This window comes from Mirounga leonina, unplaced genomic scaffold (genome assembly GCF_011800145.1).
Source record: "Mirounga leonina isolate KUSES-001 unplaced genomic scaffold, KU_Mleo_1.0 Mir_82, whole genome shotgun sequence".
In the NCBI taxonomy this organism is placed as follows: domain Eukaryota; kingdom Metazoa; phylum Chordata; class Mammalia; order Carnivora; family Phocidae; genus Mirounga; species Mirounga leonina.
This window is the reverse complement of record NW_023270825.1, coordinates 23,290,095-23,309,586: the sequence shown is the minus strand read 5'-3', so window position 1 is coordinate 23,309,586 and position 19,492 is coordinate 23,290,095. Positions and strand designations below refer to the sequence as shown.

At 41.4% G+C, this 19,492-nt stretch overlaps 1 protein-coding gene across 1 annotated transcript in view; it reads left to right on the top strand.

Annotated features, from left to right (window-relative positions):
• Nucleotides 1–19,492, top strand: part of NRXN3 (neurexin 3) — a 1,463,404-nt gene that overhangs the window by 370,679 nt on the left and 1,073,233 nt on the right. Inside the window, exons 2-3 of the mRNA XM_034993352.1 lie at nucleotides 3,050–3,351; nucleotides 9,228–9,389. Coding sequence (XP_034849243.1) covers nucleotides 3,050–3,351; nucleotides 9,228–9,389 — 464 coding nt within the window. The remainder of the gene's footprint in view (nucleotides 1–3,049; nucleotides 3,352–9,227; nucleotides 9,390–19,492) is intronic.

The following is a 19,492-nucleotide window of genomic DNA, read 5'->3' as shown; positions in this document are numbered from 1 at the left end:
ATGCTGCTCTTGGTAGCCTCCTCCAGCCCAGGGAAGAGGCAAACCAGGAAAATTCATCATTGAATGAAGAGATTGGGAAGGTTGTGAACGGTTACAACATTTTCCTTAGATTACTTGCAAAGGGATGCACTCAGCTACATAAAGTCTTTGTTGGTGAATTTGCATGGAGATTAGCATAAATATGCATGTGATTTACATAGATTATTTCTCATGGTTGGTTTTATTTCTTGTTTATTTATTGATATTCTCTTCTCTACAATAATGTCATTTTTCTTCTCTGTCCTCCACATAAAACAAGTTCTATTGCTTTAAACACACCCAGAATCCAGGGGGAAAGGGGAACATTAATTTTAGTAAGTGTGATTTACGTAGGGTAGGGGGGGAAGTACATTTCTGGCTCAATTTATCCAAGGTTTGGGATGGTTTGTAAGTTAATGCATCGCTCTGTGGAATCATTCGTGCTGTTTAGTAGAGTAGGAACAACGTGCTACATCCAAAGTGATGGGTAAAAGGATATTTAGAGAAAAGTCCAGATAGGCACTAGAAGTCCAGAGTAACACGAACTGTGTGGTCTTGGGCAACACTTACTCTTAGTTGTCAGTTTCTTCCTTGTTAAAAAAAAGTGGGTCATTAAATCAGGTAAGCTCTAAAATCCCTTATAAGCTCCAAAACTTATTATTTTTGCATACTCCTTGGTTCAATTACATGACAAATATTAAGCCCCATATAGCACATCAAATAACATCCTGGTGCCTTACTGTTCTGTATCAAACCTTTCCCCCTTGAAGGGTACTCAGTGATTAATTTAAGCATCTTTTTAGAGGCACTCATTTCCTTGTTCATTTTTCTCAGTTCGGTGGGCACATAAGGTCTAACTTAAATGTTTATAGAAGACACCCGTTATTATACCACATGTGGCACCAAGGACAGGCATAGCAGTTGGCTCTGTGCGCATACGTATCCATAGGAAAAAAGTTTATTGGTGAAAACTGAATTTGATTGGCCGTCCTTTACTCTAGGTCAGGTTCACCTCCTGGTCTCCTAAACAGAGGCTCATCCAAATGCATTTTAACACAGTCATTTCTTCAGAAATGAGAGAAGAAATCATGACAATAGACAGGGCACTAGGGGGTTGGATACATCTGTTTCAAACATATAGATGGTATCAAATTGCTGCTCCATGATTTTATTTTTTTAGCTGTTTTGGTAAAAAGCATCAGACGTGGGTTATGTGCCAAGTAGTGCTTGCTGAGACACTGTGGTCATTTATAGGTGGACAGGTCCCTTTTGCTTATACCAGTGTGTGTGCGTGCGCGTGCACGCATGTGTGTGCACACAAACAGAGATATGCAGGTAGATACATCATTGAGACCCTCTGAAATACACAGGACAAGCCTGATCTCTTCTTTAACTCTCTGGAGTACAAAGTTGAGGTTCGTGTTTTAAGGCTGTCATGATTCTATAATTAGTTTAATATAGACTGTAGTGGGTGGTCATCTCTCCCATATGATGAGTGCTTCCTCTACAGTTCTTACCTAATCATGAGAATATATTTATTTTATGTAAGTGACTTACCAAGGGCTGTGATGGTTGATAAGGTTCTAAGTTGAAGTGGAATTGACTTTGGTCACGAGGCTGAAGTGTAGTTCTAGAAGAGAAAATAGAACTTGCCCAACCTTATTTTGTAACCCCCTCTCTGTAATGGGAAACTGCCTATCCAACCTTGTATTGTTGCCCATTTTCTTTCATGATGAGGTGCTTTTGCTAGCTTTTGGCCAACCCTGATATGCAGTAGGCCACTCTCAGTCAGACTGCCTGGTAGGGGGACAAGTGGGTTTTGAAATTATAAATTACATCAACAAATGATTAAATAAAACATGTCATTACCTTGATAAATACACCTTTGAAACTACCTGGTAAGCCAGGTGCACACTTAGAATTGTTGGATTCCTCAGAGTTCTATCCTGGGATATGCTAGCGCAGGGAGAACCAGCCCCTCTGGTTGTCAACCTGTGGCCTGTCCCCTTCCTCTTTCCACCTTTGGCTCCATACTGCATCCACAGGGGCTCTGGTATAAATGCACGTGGACGCCCACGTGGCCAAGCTCTGTCTAACTCCCTGCAAATGGTCCCCCATTGCTAGTTCTCAGACCTTGAGGTATGCACACTGATGGCATGATTTGCTGTTGGAAAATGAGTCCAGGGCAGAGCCTTGCAGAAGCCCTGGAAACAGGCCTGGGGCTTCTTGGGTAGGGAATTAGAGGATCCCATGGTGTGGCCTTGAAGGAGAGTATACACTCCAGTGGAATGCTGTCTTGACCCTGGATGTTCTATAGGATGGTCCGACCAGTGCCATCTAAATTGGGAGACCCTAGAGCAGAGATCCCTTTGGATCGAAAGGGAGCTATTGCTCTCTTGTCAAAGCGTATCACCAAATTCCATTCTGTCCCCTTTCCCTCATCTGCTTAATCACCTTCTCAGGTCCAACCTCCTATTTAATAACCCTGTCACATTCCGCTGGGCTCAGGACTCTACCATGGAAACCAAAGTTAGCTGGGTTATTGATGGATGGAAATTAGAGCCAGATCTTTCAGGGTAATTGATTTTTAGTTATTAGTCAATAAAAGGTACCTGGAGCTAAAGAACCCTTTGTGAGAAGAGTTAATTTTCCATTCTACACGAGCTCTCGGACAAGCATTTAAAAGCCATCATTGAAGCAAAAGCAACGTAAACCTCACTCTACCATTTTGCATAAAATTCCCCTCTAGGTTTTTCTCTGGGAAAATGGGAAGGAAAGGCAGCAAGCTCTCCTACGCCATCACTTTGGTCTTCACCCTTGTGAGGATAGATAGCTCCTCGGCAGTTACTGTCTCTCGCGGTTTCCCTAGTACTTAGACACAGGTCTGGTGGAAGCATTGGAGGGAGCTCATGTGGATAGCAGCTCCCTGGCAGGGGCACTGCCCTGGGGGGCCATGTTCTCTTTGGTATTTGCGTACTCCTGACTCATGCCAGTCAGGTGGTGACTGCTCGCCTCTTTCCTTTTCACACAGCCCGAGAGGAGAATGTGGCCACTTTTCGAGGCTCCGAGTACCTGTGCTACGACCTGTCTCAGAACCCGATCCAGAGCAGCAGTGATGAAATCACCCTCTCCTTTAAGACCTGGCAGCGGAACGGGCTCATCCTGCACACGGGCAAGTCAGCTGACTATGTCAACCTGGCTCTGAAGGATGGCGCGGTCTCCTTGGTCATTAACCTGGGGTCCGGGGCCTTTGAGGCCATCGTGGAGCCAGTGAATGGAAAATTCAACGACAACGCCTGGCATGATGTCAAAGTCACGCGTAACCTCCGGCAGGTAATGGCGGAGGGGAGAGAGTGCCCGGAGGCTCCTCTTGGGTAGTGGGGCAGGAGGTTAGTGAAGCAGGTGCTGGACGAACTGGAGAAGGGTATAGATACAGCTTTGGATTTGTCGAAGCCTAACGTTCTCCCCAGTCTTTGCACTTTCACAAGGAAAAATTATGAAAATATGTTTGTCCTTCTACTTCAGTTCTCCACTTATGCTTGTTTTTTTTTTTTAGAAAAAAATTCAGTTGTGTAGATAATAAAAGTAATAAATACTTTCCTTTTATTCTGCTTTCCTTTTTATCATTTTCTTAATTACGTTTGAATCTTGTATTATTGTCAAATTCAATTAGGGACAGCGTTTTGTTTCTGCAGCTTGCTAGATTTTCCTCATTTTCTGAATATATGTTTTTCTTTTTAGTTAAGTTAGCCATTGCCATGATGCCATGATTTTAATTCTTTCCAGAAAAAAGTCTTCCTTTTTCTCGTCCTTTTAATTTACCGCCCCTCCTCTGCTTTCTTTTTTTTTTTTTTTCTGTTGTTATGTTAACCTATAGCCTTAGAATGAATTAGCTGGAATCTTTCTGAATTCCTCTGTTTCTCTATTCCTTGGTGCGGTGGTCCTACTTTATTGCCCCCGTCTCTACCTCGGAGGCTCTTCAGTTGACTGGGAGGCCTGGAAAGTGGAAGGATCCAAATAAAAAAGTCAACTTCGGAGCAGCCTTTCCTGGTTCTGTTCGTGCTTGAGAACTCCCATCGCTTGCCGATTCTAAGCAGGCAACTCCGTCAGGTGACAACGCTCTCAGAAAGCCTTAGCCAAGTGAAGTTGTTTTCAGTTTCACAATGAATAATAACAGTCACAACAGTAATAATAATAACACCTCACCAGCCCACATCAGTGAAGAAGAAAAGCATTTCCTATAAAAGTCAAGGTCTGTGCTGATGCCTCTTTCCGGGTTGCTATTTGCACTTGGTTTTTCTCCTTGTGATTTTGTCACTAAACCCAGTTAGACAGGGTTAATCCTTTATTAATCAGAAAACATTATGCAAATTTCCAGAGAGTGCTTATTAGATTTTCTTCTGCAATGTGATTGATTTAATGCCTTCTAATGTAAATATGAAAGCGTAAGAACGGACAAGTGTTTGCATATGTTTTCTGTTTGATAAAAGGGCGACTCCTTAGTATTGCTAAGTGAACAGAGAAGGTTCACAGGCACTGGGAACTCACAATATTCAAAACACCCATTGTAATGCTTAAGTATGTTGAGGAAGCCACCCGGTTGGGAGATGGTCTTCTATCTGTGGTGATGTTACCAAATCACACAAGTCTTAGAGCCCCCAGTCCTCTTAATACCCCTGGACTGGACATTTTTGAATCACTGTTCTGTTTTTCCACCAAGGCCAAAGGATCCAATTGCTAATGTTTTCTTTAATAATACCCCATCCATACTTAGTCAGCTCAGCTCAGCTGTCAAGAGGGCCCCAGTCGAATTTCCATTTGCTAACATATAAAGGCGTGATGTGTTTGAGTTGCAGAGACTAGTCCAAAAAGTAAAATATGACCAGTTTTGGCTGGCAGGTACACAGTAACACCCTTTAGGCTGTAGGGGAGGGGAGAATTTTCATACATGACAGGGGAACAGGGTCAGGTTGTGATTCTCACCAACCAGTCTGTTTCTCTGGTTCTCTCCCTCTCCCTGTACTTCCTTGCCATTCTAGAACGATTCCAATTAGCTGGAGAAAGGCTCACTTTTATTTCCACTAAAAACACTTTTCTAAAATAGAATTGGCCCCCAGTTCCAGCCTTTAAACCGAGTGGGGGATAAACCAAGCTGTTCTTCAAACATTGGTTGTGCTGTTTTAGTCAGAGCAAGCAGAGGAGAGCAATCCTGGAGGGTTTCTCTTCCAAGTTCTAAGACCCAGCTCCCTCAGTGCCCTTGGACAAACCATTTAACCTTGCCACACCACAGTTTCCATTTGTGTGAAATGGTGATTACAATTGTCCCCAGCCATGTGTGGTGGCTAAATATGCAAAGCACCTTATGTTCCAGAAGGATTATGAGCTCCTCCATGGTCTGGGTGCTAGACTCACTGTGACATGCCCACGATTTATAAGCTGAGTATTCTGTTGTGAAGGTGACTGTGTCTGTCTGTCACCAACGATGCTGCTAAACAGAGCTCTCAGTTCTGGACAAGGCGACAGAGGCCTGAGAGTGTTGGGGGGCATTTCTTGGCAGAGGGAATATGAATCTCATAGAGGAAGTGCCCCTAAAATTGGTCTTTAATGAAATCCTGACTGAATTTTGCATCCAAATGCAATTTATTGAAAGAGAGGGAAATCTCCGAAAAGCAGAGTTGATTTTGCAAATGTAATCCTTTCAGTGCTGAATCATCTAAGATTATTATTTTGACCATTAAAAATACATTTATAACATCTTCTTTAGTTCTGTAGGAGACAACTGAAGGGGTTGGAAGCCCCTGTCTATTTCAATTAAACTGTAAATTGCTTCATAAATATTTGATAACAAGCTTGTGACTGTCTCATCTACTTTTTTGGTAAGGTCGAATGGTTTCTGTGGCAAAAACTCATCCGAGGAATGCTTACTTGGAGTTTCCTGGAGTATTCATTACTAAATGGAGCAGAACTTTGCCCATTTCTTCCTTCTTGGTCATCTACTCATGGTTCAACCTTTGATCCAAGTCAGGACTGAGGCCAGCTACTTTACTGGGGCTTCTGATTAAAGGAAGGAATGTGAACTCTGTTCCAAACTGTCACTGGGATTAGGGACCAAGGTAGTGATGTGTTTCTCTGGGTTTGTTTTTGGTCTGTTTTAAAACCCATGACCTTGAACATGGCCCTCATGTGAATTGTTTTACCTCTAATGCCGCTTTAGTGAAACCACAAACACAAAACTGGGGTTACTGATCTTCCAGCCTTCCAGCCTCCCAGCTCAGGGTGTATTAGCCATTTAGCATTTGAAAATAGTCAGAGGAGACAAATTGTAGGGCTTCTTTAATCATGTTTAACCTGCCAGTCCTCTCTGTTATCCATACAAGAAATTGCTTAAAAGCCTGAAAACCATTTTCTAAAGGGGGATGGGGGGAGAGCAATTCCAACGGGCAGCATTCTGGCAAAGAAAACAAAACAATAACTACATTGGGAAATAAAGAAGACTCCCAACTATTCTGATGCACTCCGACAACACAGTTATTGTTGACCAAGAGGAAAGCAGAGAGGAGAATGTCCTCCTCCAGCTGCACATATCCACACAAAATCAAGGGAGTCATGGATCTTTAATCATCTATGGAAACCCAGAATAAGCTACATCATGTAGCCTTCCTATGCTAGAGGCGACCTATAGATGCTTTATGTTTTTTTTGTTGTTCTATTGAAAGTCATAATCATCCATGCATGTAGTCAGAGTCAGATATATCTATAAAAAAAAAAGTCCCCAGAATATTGGTATTTTAGCTCTACCTATCTATCTACCTACATGTGAAATGATAAACTTCAGGGGTGTTTTTTTTTCAGGATAGGTGGGCTGTGTATGTGCTAGAGGGTGGGAAGGGAAAATGGTGTTCATTCAGAAGAGCCCTTGGAAAGTAAGTATGATGCGAATTCTAACTGGGGTGAGGTCTGGTTTGAGCAGTGTTTGGAAGAAGGGGGAGTTCAATGACACGGTGGATTGCAGCTCCTTTCCTGGCTCTGCCCTGGCTGCCAAGGTTTCCATAGAGTCCTGGTCTCATTGTCTTCCCCACTCTCTTTTTCTGTGTCGGGTGCCTTTTTTTTGAAAAACTAACACAAGATCATTCATGCAATGTGTCATTTTACTAACCGACTAATGTACTAACACCCTAACGACTCATCTTTGTTTTTAGTTTTTTTAATTAACAATCGTTCTGTTCACAATTTTTAATTTCCTTTCTTCCCCCTTTTCCGCAAAGCACTCAGGCATCGGACACGCTATGGTAAACAAACTACATTGTCTGGTAGATATCATTCTTATTGTCTCTTTTTTTGGGTTTGCCGTGTGTTGCCCCCCTTTTCCTTCCCAAACCCCCCTTTTATCCTCCTTAGACTCCTTTCTTCTTCTTTTAAAATTTTTTTGTTGGATTAAATGCAAGCCTTTCTTTTTTTGTTAAAAAAAGAAAAAAAAAAAATGGAAGGGGACGTGCCTGTCCTGGAAATGATATTTGGCGGAGTTTGGCTGGGACAGTTTCCTTTTCTCCAGTTTGTCATTTTTTTTTCCCCCTAAAAGTATTTTTTTAAAGAAAGATTCCCCATTTAGCTAAATTTGTTTTGTTTTGTTTTCTTATTTTGCAACTTCCAAGTTACAGACTAGGGACAACAGGCTTTCTATTGAGGACTTTCTTCTCTCTCTGTCTCCTTGTCCCCTCTCACTGTTCCTCCTTTCTCTTCCCTCCTCCCCACTCCTGAAGCCCATTTTTCTTTCCCTTTGGTGTGGCCACGGGCTGCCACAGGTGATCTGGGGAGGAAAGTACTCTATTTCCTCTGTTCTTCCTTTCCCGGCTTTCACCCTATTCCCCACCGTGGCCAAAGGGAGCTCTGCCAGTGTGTTCTCCGTACAGACTCTGCATGGCATGTTCCTGTCTCGTGGATTTCCCCATGGACATCAGAGTTTGTCCCACCATTTTCCTCCTCATTACTAACAACCTGTCAATCATCAGCCCAGTTCCACACTCTTTTCTCTCTTCATTTTTGTCTCCACTCTTCTTCATTCTCCTCTCATCCTTCATATATTTTGGGGTTGGGTTTGGACTTTTTCTTTTCTTTTCTTTTCTTTTCTTTTTTTTTTAGTGAGGGAGGTGGCAGGCAGGGGAAAGACAACCCTTTAGTTTTGAGTGGTTTGGGTTTTTTTTTTTTTTTTTTTTTGGTTGTTTGTTTTTACCACCATCTTGTGTTCCACTTTGTTCAGTGCATGTAAGTGTGAAGAGGATTTTGATTCTTCCCTTTGGTTTTCCTCACCCCCGCCCACTTCCCTGCCCTTTTTCTTCTGCCTTTTCTCTTGGCTCCTGATGGTTTTCGCATGGGTGTGTCAGCATATGGTGCGTGCACGCTTTGAGGCCCCATCTTTTCTCTTTGCCCTCTGCTCCTTTCATGGATTTTGGGCGTGTGGGTGCTGTTTCTTCCCTGTGGGCATTCTTATTATTTTTATTTTGGTTATTATGCCTCATATTCCTTTCTTTTTGTTAGAGTTGCCTTTTTGGTTTGGGTCATTTCTCCTTTTGGTGGTGGTGATGGCAGTGAAGGGAGGGCAGGGGTTGGTGTCCTGGGGGTAGTCCATGGCATGTACCATCCATGACATATCAAAAATGAGACCCTTCTCCTTCCCTCCCCGAATGCATGTTTGTCAGCGTGGTGTGATCCCCCAAAGAAACGAATAAAGAGAAAAGAAAAAAAGAAAAGAAAAAAGGAAAAAAAACCATCCACCACCAAAGACCAACCCTAACAAACCCCATTGTCAAATGTCTCCTTTGCTGTTTCTCACTACCACCATAAATAACAATCATTCAAAAAATAAACAATCATTTTACCAATGAACTGAGACAAGTGATGTCGTCTGAGGATAGTTCCATTTTCTAGCCTGACTGAGTAAAGAGTGCAGTGGGTAGAGCAAGTTGCTCATCTTGGCAATTCCCCCAAAGTCTCCTGGGAGTCTGCAGAGGAAAGCTGGAGGCTTGGGTTGCAGGGAAGGCAGACCAGAAAATGGAACTTGGCTGCGCCTACCAAAATCAAACCAAATTAGAAAGAATACCTCACCAAAATCTTAATGAAAGTGATGCCACAGGTAGGGGAAGCCACCGGGTTTTGATAGGACTATAAAGTCATTGTTGGGACTTTTTTTTGTCCCTATGTCCCTCCACCAGGTGACAATCTCTGTGGATGGCATCCTTACCACGACGGGCTACACTCAAGAGGACTACACCATGCTGGGCTCGGACGACTTCTTCTACGTGGGAGGAAGCCCAAGTACTGCTGACTTGCCAGGCTCACCTGTCAGCAACAACTTCATGGGCTGCCTTAAAGAGGTAACGGTCATATGCTCTCTTTAATTCATTGACTGTCCCAAGAACAAATGAATTTCCAGTTCAATGAGGGGCTCTGTCCTCTAATCCATTCTTTGAGGCCATAGGTTGTAGCAAAAAAGACTTTGAACTTGGAAGTAAGGTCCTAGGTTTTGGTTCCTGCTTAAGCTGGTTGCATGACCTTGGGTTTGCCACTTACATATCTTGTGATTCTGTTTCCTCATCTGCCTAATGGGATACTGTATCCCACAGGTAGAGGTGCTTTATAAATTAAACGAAACAACAGAGTTGAAAGGACTTCGATATCACAAGAACTATACCTTGTAAAGTTTGATTTCCTACTTCGACTTGGCAAATAGGGAAGCTCTAGCTAAAAGTAGCTCAATTTGTGGTTGTGTATCTTGTCTAAAGCATAACATATGTATTATTTTACCTTTGCCAAGCTTGGTGTTCCCAAGATTCTCATTATTTGAGATAAAGGAAAATTTTCAGAATGTAACATTAAGGCCCAGAAAACTGGTTTTTCCTTTTCTTTTTTTCTTTTTTTTATCCCCTGAAAGCTAGCAGCTGTGAGAAAGCAGTGGGGCTTTGCCATTACTCATTTATTACTATTGTAGCTTATGTGTTGAGACCTCTGTCTGAGAGCAGAGGAACTTCAGTCAAGTGTAAGTTCTCTAAGGTCAATTGTTGAGGCAAAGAGAATCAGACTTGATTTGGTAGAGTTCTTTCAGAATACTCTGTCATTCGAGCTGTGAACTGCACATTTTTGTTTAATCTAAGCTAAGCCTGATTGCCTGAGATATCTATACCCCTTCCCTGGGGAAATTCCTTGAGAAGCTAACAGTGTTCTTTCTTGTAGATAAAGATCCCTTGTGACATGTTATGAGACTCCTCTCAGGGCACATGTTTTATTCTGATTATGGTTATTTGAAATTTGTTGAACATCGGCTATCATACAAGATGGCATTGTACATGCGTGCATTCATGCCACTTGACTGTGAGCCATGTCAAAACAGGAGTTGGGTCCATTATGCCTGGTATATAGTAGATGCATAATAAGTATTTCTGGAGTGGATACATTTATCAAGTCATCATTGGGCACCGTGTTTGTATTGTAACTGAACTTAGCTGCTCTTTCCAAGCCGTGGTCTCCGTGCTTGAGGACTTTATGATCTAGGAAGGGAGATGAGATCTGGAGGTAAGCGAGTACAGCTCAGGACACTGTGTGTTCAGTGCCACAGACCAAATGTCCTAATTGAGTAGAATTAGAGGAAACAGATACATTTTAGGGGGAAGTCCGTTTCAGAGAAGAATTGATATTTGAGCTGGACCTTGAGGCAGTAAACGTGTGTGAGTTGAGAGGAAGGGGTAGGAAAGAGAGACATGACAAAGGAGGGAAAAATCCAATTATAGCTCTGTGTTGTTCTTGGTCTGAAGGACAAATTATGGAAGAGAACCCCAGAAAGGGTTCCCTCTTTCTGCTGGACATTAGCTAGCCTTCCGCCAGCTGCAGGGACGCCAGTGGTCATTCCTGACAGAATTGCAGGAGACAGAGAACACTGCCGCTCTGGGATTTACTCCCATTTGGATAGAAAAAAGGTATAAACTGCTCAGCATCTAATGACCCTGAAAGATGCTTAAACAGTGTTAAATCACACACACTGGCATTGTACTTTTGTTAGGATTAGATAGGAACATTCTGCTACCACGGACGTGGCTCAGGAATGAATGAGGCATTGATTGCTGTGGAGAGCTCATACATTTGTGGGTAGTGAAACAGCCTTGAGCGTGGCCAGGATTTCTCCCGGACAGGATCTAGGGGTGGCCTCTAGAACTAATTTTCCCCTGTACACAATTATGTTGCACCATCTCTCAATTATGTATTTTGAGACAAAGGGCAATTTCCCAACTGCAAATTATCAATCCGGAAGGATGCTCCTGAACATTTTGAAACAAAGCTCATAAAAACACAAAGGTATCTCTGATGGCTCCATCCACACAAAACCTAAAGTAAATAAAATCTGTATGCACACACACACACATGCACACATATTGCCCAGGTGTAGAGAGCAGAAAGCTTCAAAAGCCCATAAAAAGTGTTACTATAAGCTTGAAAATTAAAGGCAGTTCTGAAAAACGGTGTCAGTAACAGAAATAATTAGTACTTAGTAGTAAAAATATATACATAACTAGCAGCATAAATCTGCATTTAAACCCAGATCAAGTCAGAAAAAAGAAAGTCCAGCCCATGCTGGAGGAAACGGTAGGCAAAATGAGAACTCTGTTAACTTATAACCTCATCTCTCTGTTACATACAGTATTGTGGTGTTTCTAAGGGATCTGGGAAGCTTTCTCCTCTGTCTGAGTGTCTTAAACAGGTAACTTGGAGTCTCATGTAGTCCTGGCATATTCTTTCTTTCTGCTTAATCCTTACAGTTCACTTTTTTGTAGGGCAGGTCTGGGAAATTCTTCTCTTGTTCTTGGTATTTATCGTTGACATTTAGTGAACGGCGGAAGCTTCCAGCTAGGTTGGGATTTCTCTCCTTGATAAATCCCACCTACCTACTTTTAACTATTTACACTTAGAACAGTGTCTAGTTATTTAACAAGCCCTTCTTCCCTATCTCTTTCTTCCTTTTTCTGTCTTTGCTTGCCTTTTGTGGCTCTGTGTTGCCTTAAGCTGAGCTGGGTACTTTCATGTATTTTTTCTTCAAAATGGGGACATGGTAAAAGGACTTCAGTTTCTCTTCCAGATCGTGGATAACTTTGTGTGTGGTACAAAATAGGCTTTATCTTTGGAACTACAGTTACTTCAACACTCAAAAGTTAAGTTCTGGCTCCACTGTTGAGTAGAATGATTGTGGTTTTCACCTGGGTGTACTAGCTTCCTAGCTTCCTACTGCTGTAAAAGCCACGACAAAGACTATCCAAATTGTCCTCGGACTGTTGTGGTTCTCCCCACACCCTAGTTACCAATACAAGATTTGTGTACACTTAAAAACTAGTTATCAGTACAAGATTTGTGTACACTTGAAAACTACCAGCTCAACATCGTGTTGCTTGTTGTGTTTCCATGTTTTCTTTTCTTTCTTTTAAGATTTTACTTATTTATTTGATAGAGAGAGAGAGAGCACAAGCAGGGGGGTAGTAGTAGAGGGAGAGGGAGAAGCAGACTCCCCTGCTGAGCAGGGAGCCCAACAATGGGGCTCAATCCCAGGACCCTGAGATCGTGACCTGAGCCGAAGGCAGACACTTAACCAACTGAGCCACCCAGGTGCCCCATGTTTCCATGTTTTAACATGTGGGTCTTATTTTTGATCTTTAGGGTTTGTAGCTCCTAGAATGGTTCTTAGCATCTACTGGGCTCTCAGTAAACATTTGCTGAGTGAAATTACGTTTGCAAATTAATTATGTTTAAATAAATAATCTTGGAAATGAACATGTTTGTAAAATTAATATTTTAGATAAATGTTCCAAGTGCTATTAACCATGTGATTTTCTTGGAATCAGTAAAGAACATCTTGACATGGCAACAGTTGAATCTTTCAGGAAGTTCCTAGCTGTCTGATTCAAGAGAAGCATTATATAGAAAGGCTCAGCAAGGCTGAGAGGAGTGGGTTGGAACTTCCTCTAGGAAGAACAGGATTGAAAAGGCTTTGACAGAGGTATCATTGTATAAGGAAAAGAACACTGGGTTTACGGTAAAAAAATCTGGCTGGGAATATAAGCTTTGTCACTGGCTCTATGGCCTGGAATAAACCACCGATCGTATTTGAGTCTGTTTCCTCCCTAACATGGATATACTAGGACCTTTGCTATGTTCTTAAATATTATACATAAAAGTAACACCATACAGACATGTGTATATTGCTATAATGATTATTATTAAGGATTATGTAATACCCCTTATAAACAGTTTATGAATACAAATATAACCACACACTTGTATACATTAGCATGGGCAGTATCTCCATATCTCCTATATTAGCAAGTCACAATCAGAAGAAAAACCAGCCCTTTTCTGAGATTTGCGCTGCTAAAGTCCTTTCATTTTTTTCTGAAGTGGGGAAACCCACCCCACTCGCCCTCAATCATTATCTTGTTTTGTTGCCTTCGGTCATGTATTTGACAACTGTCAATCTCCATCTATTAAAATGTGAGCTAATTCTGTGATGACAAAGTCCTCTTCTGTTCACAGGTGTCTCCCCAGAATCTAGCAGAGTTCCTGGCATTAAAAAAAAACAACACTCATTAAGTATGTCTGGAATAAATAAAGGAATGAATGAGCTAACCTCATGGAGCTCTACAATTTGGTGGAATTTAGATCAACAGATAAATCCTATAACCCTACAGGATACCAGGGACTGTGCTAAATAAGAAAGAAAGATGATTCAGACACAGTTTCCACCTTAGAGGACCACACAGTTAGTGGGGGAGACAGATACATGGGCATAATTTCGATAAAAGATGGTTAGTAAAAAGAGGCATTCACAAGTGCAGTGGGGCTGTTGAAGAGAAGGACTTATATATCCTGGGGTTCAGGAAAGCTCTGTGGAGGAGCTAATGTGAGTCTCGAAGACCAACAGAAGTGAACATGGCAGAATGGAGGGAGTGGAGCTCCAGGACAACGGGGCAGCATGAGCAAAGGCATGGGCGCCGGACTCACAGTAGTGTCTGGGTGAGGAACTTACACTTTGCTCATTTCAGGGCACAAATTATAAGATGAAGAATTTTGAAAATGTAGCTGCAAAGTTAAGTAGGGGCCAGGTCATAGAGAACTTTATCTCATACTCTACCTTTGGACTTTATTTTCTAGGTTAATGGGGAGCTATTGAAAGATCTTAAGTAGTAGAATGACACAGTCAGGTTGGCATCTTATCCATCAGGCTTTAAATTACTTGAGAACTGAAGTTACTCCATTTATTACTTCCAGCTGGTGTATATTTTTGCCCTAGGAAGTTGAAGAGCAGGATTGGGAGGGTTGATCCATTGACTGTGGCCTTGGACCTGGAGAGCACCTTTCAGAATCTTAAAATTTCTATAGAAAAGCACTTCTTTCTGACTCCATTTCAGTTTCCAGTGACTGTCCCTGTCAGGATGTGCCTTTCTCCTTTCCTTTGTCCTTGGCATTGCTGAGTTGTTATTGTTGGATGAAGCACAAGGTAGCAGAGGAAAGCTAAGTCTGGACTGAGGTGCATGGTAGTGTTTCTATCAGATTCAGGACCACGGAGAGGAAACTTCCTCAAGCCCATCGCGGTATCCTCCTATGTGTTGGGATCTTCCCTGTTGCTTGATTTGGTTCTTTGCACATCCTCCTCCTTTCATCTCAGTCTGTTACTTCTCCCCCAGTATATTGGTTCTCCGTTTCCATCTCCCATTTGCCCAGGGAGAAGCTCAATGCTGCTGAGGTGTCTGGGACAGCTTGGTCTCTCTCACCTCTCTTTCCTCATGGAGTCTCTGATGTGGAGGAGGGAGAAGCAGGAGTATTGGGAGCGTGGAACACATATTTAAAGGAAAAAGGATTGGGTAGAACATCATTGTGCACATTACATCCCACATCCCTTTGTGATTATTAGCCATTTAAAACCGAATGGGGTTTTGCAGCCAGAGATAGTTTCTGAACAGATGATTAATGGTTTAATCTGTAATAACTTTACATTTTATAGAACCCTGATAGGAGTCCACATCTGGTGAGCCAAGCTATTTAAGTCTGTGTTAATTCTGTTAATTGTTATACGTTTATTTGAATTGCTGGCACCTGCGGGCTTTGGGATAATGTGTTTGTTGTTGCTTTTTTTTAAAAAATATACTCATTTTATGCCATCTCACTGTTTTGCTGCTTCTGTCTCTGATGCTATCACAGTTTCTCTTCTGGTTTTTCTTTTGTGTTGTCCTCGCTTCTTCACTCACTATACTTTTTTCGTTCTCCCCTGTTTTCATTTTCCCTACCTCTGTGCTTCTCTAGTTCTTGTGCTGGGGTTTCCTTCCTGATTTCTCAGTCCATGATAAATTGCTCTGTTCATAATCAGGTAAATTAGATGATGGCATCGGGACTAAAACTCCTCTTTTCCCTAGCATTGAGAATAGTGTGTGGCCCCAGGGTGAACAGAGACCAAGTGAGGGTTTTTGAGTCAGCATGGAAGATGAGAGGAGAAACACAAGTCCCGGTCTGAATCTTGTCTAGATTCATTCATTGCCAGCTGCCGTAGTAAGAGCAGGTCATTTGACTGCTCTTAGCCTCCGTCTGCATCAGATAATAATACCTACTTCAGGCATTTTTATGTCAGAAACAAATGGGATTAAGAAGATGGAGGTACTTTATAAACTGTAAAGCACTGTGCAGATGTTCATGTTATTATTTGTTATTAAATGAAACCAAATTGATTAGATCTGGCCAAGGAACTACATACTGCTCTTTGCTGGTTCTGCAATTTAAAAACTGCAGAAGTTAGGAGAGTCCAATGTGGTTTAACAAGAAGAGCAACTGAATTGGAACTTGGCCTCCAGATTATTAGATAATTAGAAAATGATATGGTCTCTTTGGACATCCATGTCTTTTTCTGTAAAGTGAGAGTAGTGATCCCTGCTAAACCAAATGCACACGACTGTGGAGAACCTCTAAAGTAGATGTACAAGTTATTGCTTATTAAATTTTGGATAGCAAGGTAGGATTTATTTTCCTACTCTTAGGAAGCTGTGCAAAGGAGCACTGTGTGGGCTTGGAAGAAAGCATGCTTTGACAGAAGAGAAAAACCAATACAAACAGGAGACCAAGAAGGATAAGATTTCAACAAGATAGGAAGAAGTGGAAACGTGACTCAGAGACTAGGAAATGGAAGCTCTGGCAGAAGAAGAAAAGAGAGAAACTGTGTCTCAGGAGCTGCCTGTTGGGCTGACCATAGAAGTTGCCATGTTGGGGGGTAAAAGAAAGATCAAAAATTGGCAATACCATATGCATCAGCTTAAGAATAAAGTTTTTGTAAAGAGAATAAATTGGATCTTCTGGAAAAGAGATTACCTCCTAGATTATAAGGAACTGAAATGGGTAGGAGAGAGCAAAGCCCTCTGTGTCACAGAGGAAGAAGAATAAAACCCTGAGCTGCTGGGAATTGTGAAGAACAGGGGGTTTATTTCACAGAGGGGGCAAGGTATGAGCACTTAGTCCAGGATGACTGTAAGAAAGTTGTATGTACCTAAGGAATAGTATCAAGAGGGCTGAAGCTTCAAGGATATTTAGTATTGCAGTACTGTGGCAAATGGAAAGTGGTTCTTCCATTAGTGCCAGAATAAAAATACTGAAATATGGTTTGCTGCTCGTAGTCGATGCTGTTGGATGAAAGATGGAGATGGAGAAATAGATATGGTGAGCGTTTTTTTTTAGAAACTTGGTATCCATTTCTCCTTCTTTTGAATAAAGACTTTTATTCCCCTTCATTTTCAATCCAGTGGTTCAGGGGCACTGACTCGACTCCTGGCTGCCTTGGTGAGCATGTGAGTTCTAGTCAATCAGAGATTTCTGTTCCCTTGGCCATGGTTATTTTGTTCATAGGTGGGTGGTTAACCCGATTTGGGTCAGTGACATACAAGCTCAGGACTTTAGCTTATATGCTGTAGGGACGTAGTTCTCCTTTCTTTGGGTTAGAACTTGGGATGATATAAAACTGAGTTTCTGGCTGCCATCTTGCCAACACATAGAGACCAAAAATGAAGCCAGAATGGAGAAAAGCAGAGCCAAAAGCTGGGGAGAAGCTAGATCCTGGTGACATTTTTAAGGCCCTGATCAAACATTCTTCAAACCAAAGTACCCCTGATTTCCAGCCAAGACTGAGTAATTCCTTCTTTTGTCTAAACCAGCAGGAGCTGGATTTTCTGTCATTTGCAACATGGAGCCCTAAGTGATGTGAAAGAATTCCTCTTACTCCTGTTTTTACCCCTTTCTTCTCTGACAAGAAGATAGGTCTTCGGACAGGAAAAGATAGACAGAGATAGGAAATTTAATATCAGAGGCTGTTAGAAAGCACCTAATTGCTCTGCACTCATTCAGATTTCTTGACTTGGATGAATGATATCTCTGGATACAGGGAGAGTTTGTAAATAAGACTTTTTGAAATCCAGTTGTGGTTTTTGAGAAATGGTTGAGATTGGGGAAGATTCCTCAAGACTAAAGATGGAAAAAAGTGTAGATAATGTGAACTATGAGCCTGTGAGCTTCACTGGAATCTGGGAAAGATTTTGGAGTGCATTATTAACAGAAGATATGAGCCCATAGAAGAGAAAAAAGTGATCAGCAGAACCACAGTCGTTCATCAGAAACACTGAAAATAAGCCATATCACGTGAACCAAATTCACATTTCCATTCCATATTATTACCATACTTACAACTCAGGAAAGCATAACCAAATATCAGCAAGGTATTTGGCAATACATTCTGTGATATCCTCATCAACAAGATGGGGGAAAAGGAATTGGATGTAGGAACTAGTCAGTAAAGGAGTAACTATTTAAACTTTCCAATGAGTCTTGATGAAGGATTTGTTTTGACCTATATAGAAGTTTCAGGTGGATGTCATAGTGCTTTCTCTTAATGTTTATATTAGGGACTTGAGGAGAGGTGAGAGAGTATGCTCATCAACTTTTTGAATAGCAGGAAGCTTAAATGATAGAAAATATGTGCCTACATGATTTGAGGCTGAATTAATAGAGGTGTGATCTATAAAACAAAGGGGGTAATAGTTTTATAGTATAATTTATTGACTAAGAGAGTAGGCTCTGGAGCTAGTGTTCTTGGCTTCAAAGCCTAGCTCTACTCACACTAGCTGTGGAATGCTGGGCAAGTTACTTAACCCTGTCTGTGCCTCATTCTGCTTGCTTATTAAATGAGGAGAATAATTATACCTGTTTCATAGGGTTGTGGTGAGTATTAACTGAGATAATAAATGTAAAACCCTTAAAATGATGCTTGATAAATAGAAAACCTTTGATAGATTTTTTAAATTAAAGTGTAGTTGACACACAACTATAGTTATATTAATTTTAGGTGTAGAACACAGTGATTCAATAACTCTGTGTGTTATGCAAGTGTAGCTACTATCCATCACCATACAATGCTATTACAATACTATTGACTATATTCCCTATGCTGTACCTTTCATCCCTGTGACTTATTCATTCTGTAACTGGAAGCCTGTACCTCCTATGCCTCTTCACCCATTTTGCCCATGCTTGTGCCCTTTAGCAACCACCGGTTTATTCTCTGTATTTATGGATCTGTTTCAGTGTTTATATTATTTTTTATTGTTTTTCTTATTTTTTTAGATTCCACATATAAATAAAATAATATGGTATTTATCTTTCTCTGACTTACTGCAATCAGCATAGTACCCTCTAGTCCATCCGTGTTGTCACAATTGGCAAGATTTCATTCTTTTTTTATAGCTGAATAATATTCCATTTTAAGTATATACCACATCTTCTTTATCCATTCATCTATTGATGGACACTTAGGTTGCTTCCATATCTTGGCTATTGTAAATAATGCTGCAATAAACATAGGAGTGCATATATTTTTTTTGATTTAGTGTTTTTGTTTTCTTTGGGTAAATACCCAGTAGTAGAATTATGGAATCTAATGGTACTTCTTTTTTAATTTTTTGGAGAACCTTCACACTTTTGCCACAATGGCCACACCAATTTACATCCTCACCAACAGTGCATGAGAGTTCTTTTTCTTCACATCCTTGCCAACACTTGTTATTTCTTATTGTTTTAATACCAGCCATTCTGACACGTATAAGGTAACTCATTGTGGCTTTGATTTGCATTTACCTGATGATGAGTGATGTTGACCATCCTTTCATGTGTCCTTTGGCCATCTGTATGTCTTCTTTGAGAAAAAGGTTTATTCAGGTTCTCAGCCCATTTTTTTTTTTAATATTTTATTTATTTATTTGACAGAGCGAGACACAGAGAGAGAGGGAACACAAGCAGGGGGAGTGGGAGAGGGAGAAGCGGGCTTCCTGCAGAGCAGGGGAGCCTGATGTGGGGCTCAATCCTAGGACCCTGGGATCATGACCTGAGCCGAAGGCAGACACTTAACGACTGAGCC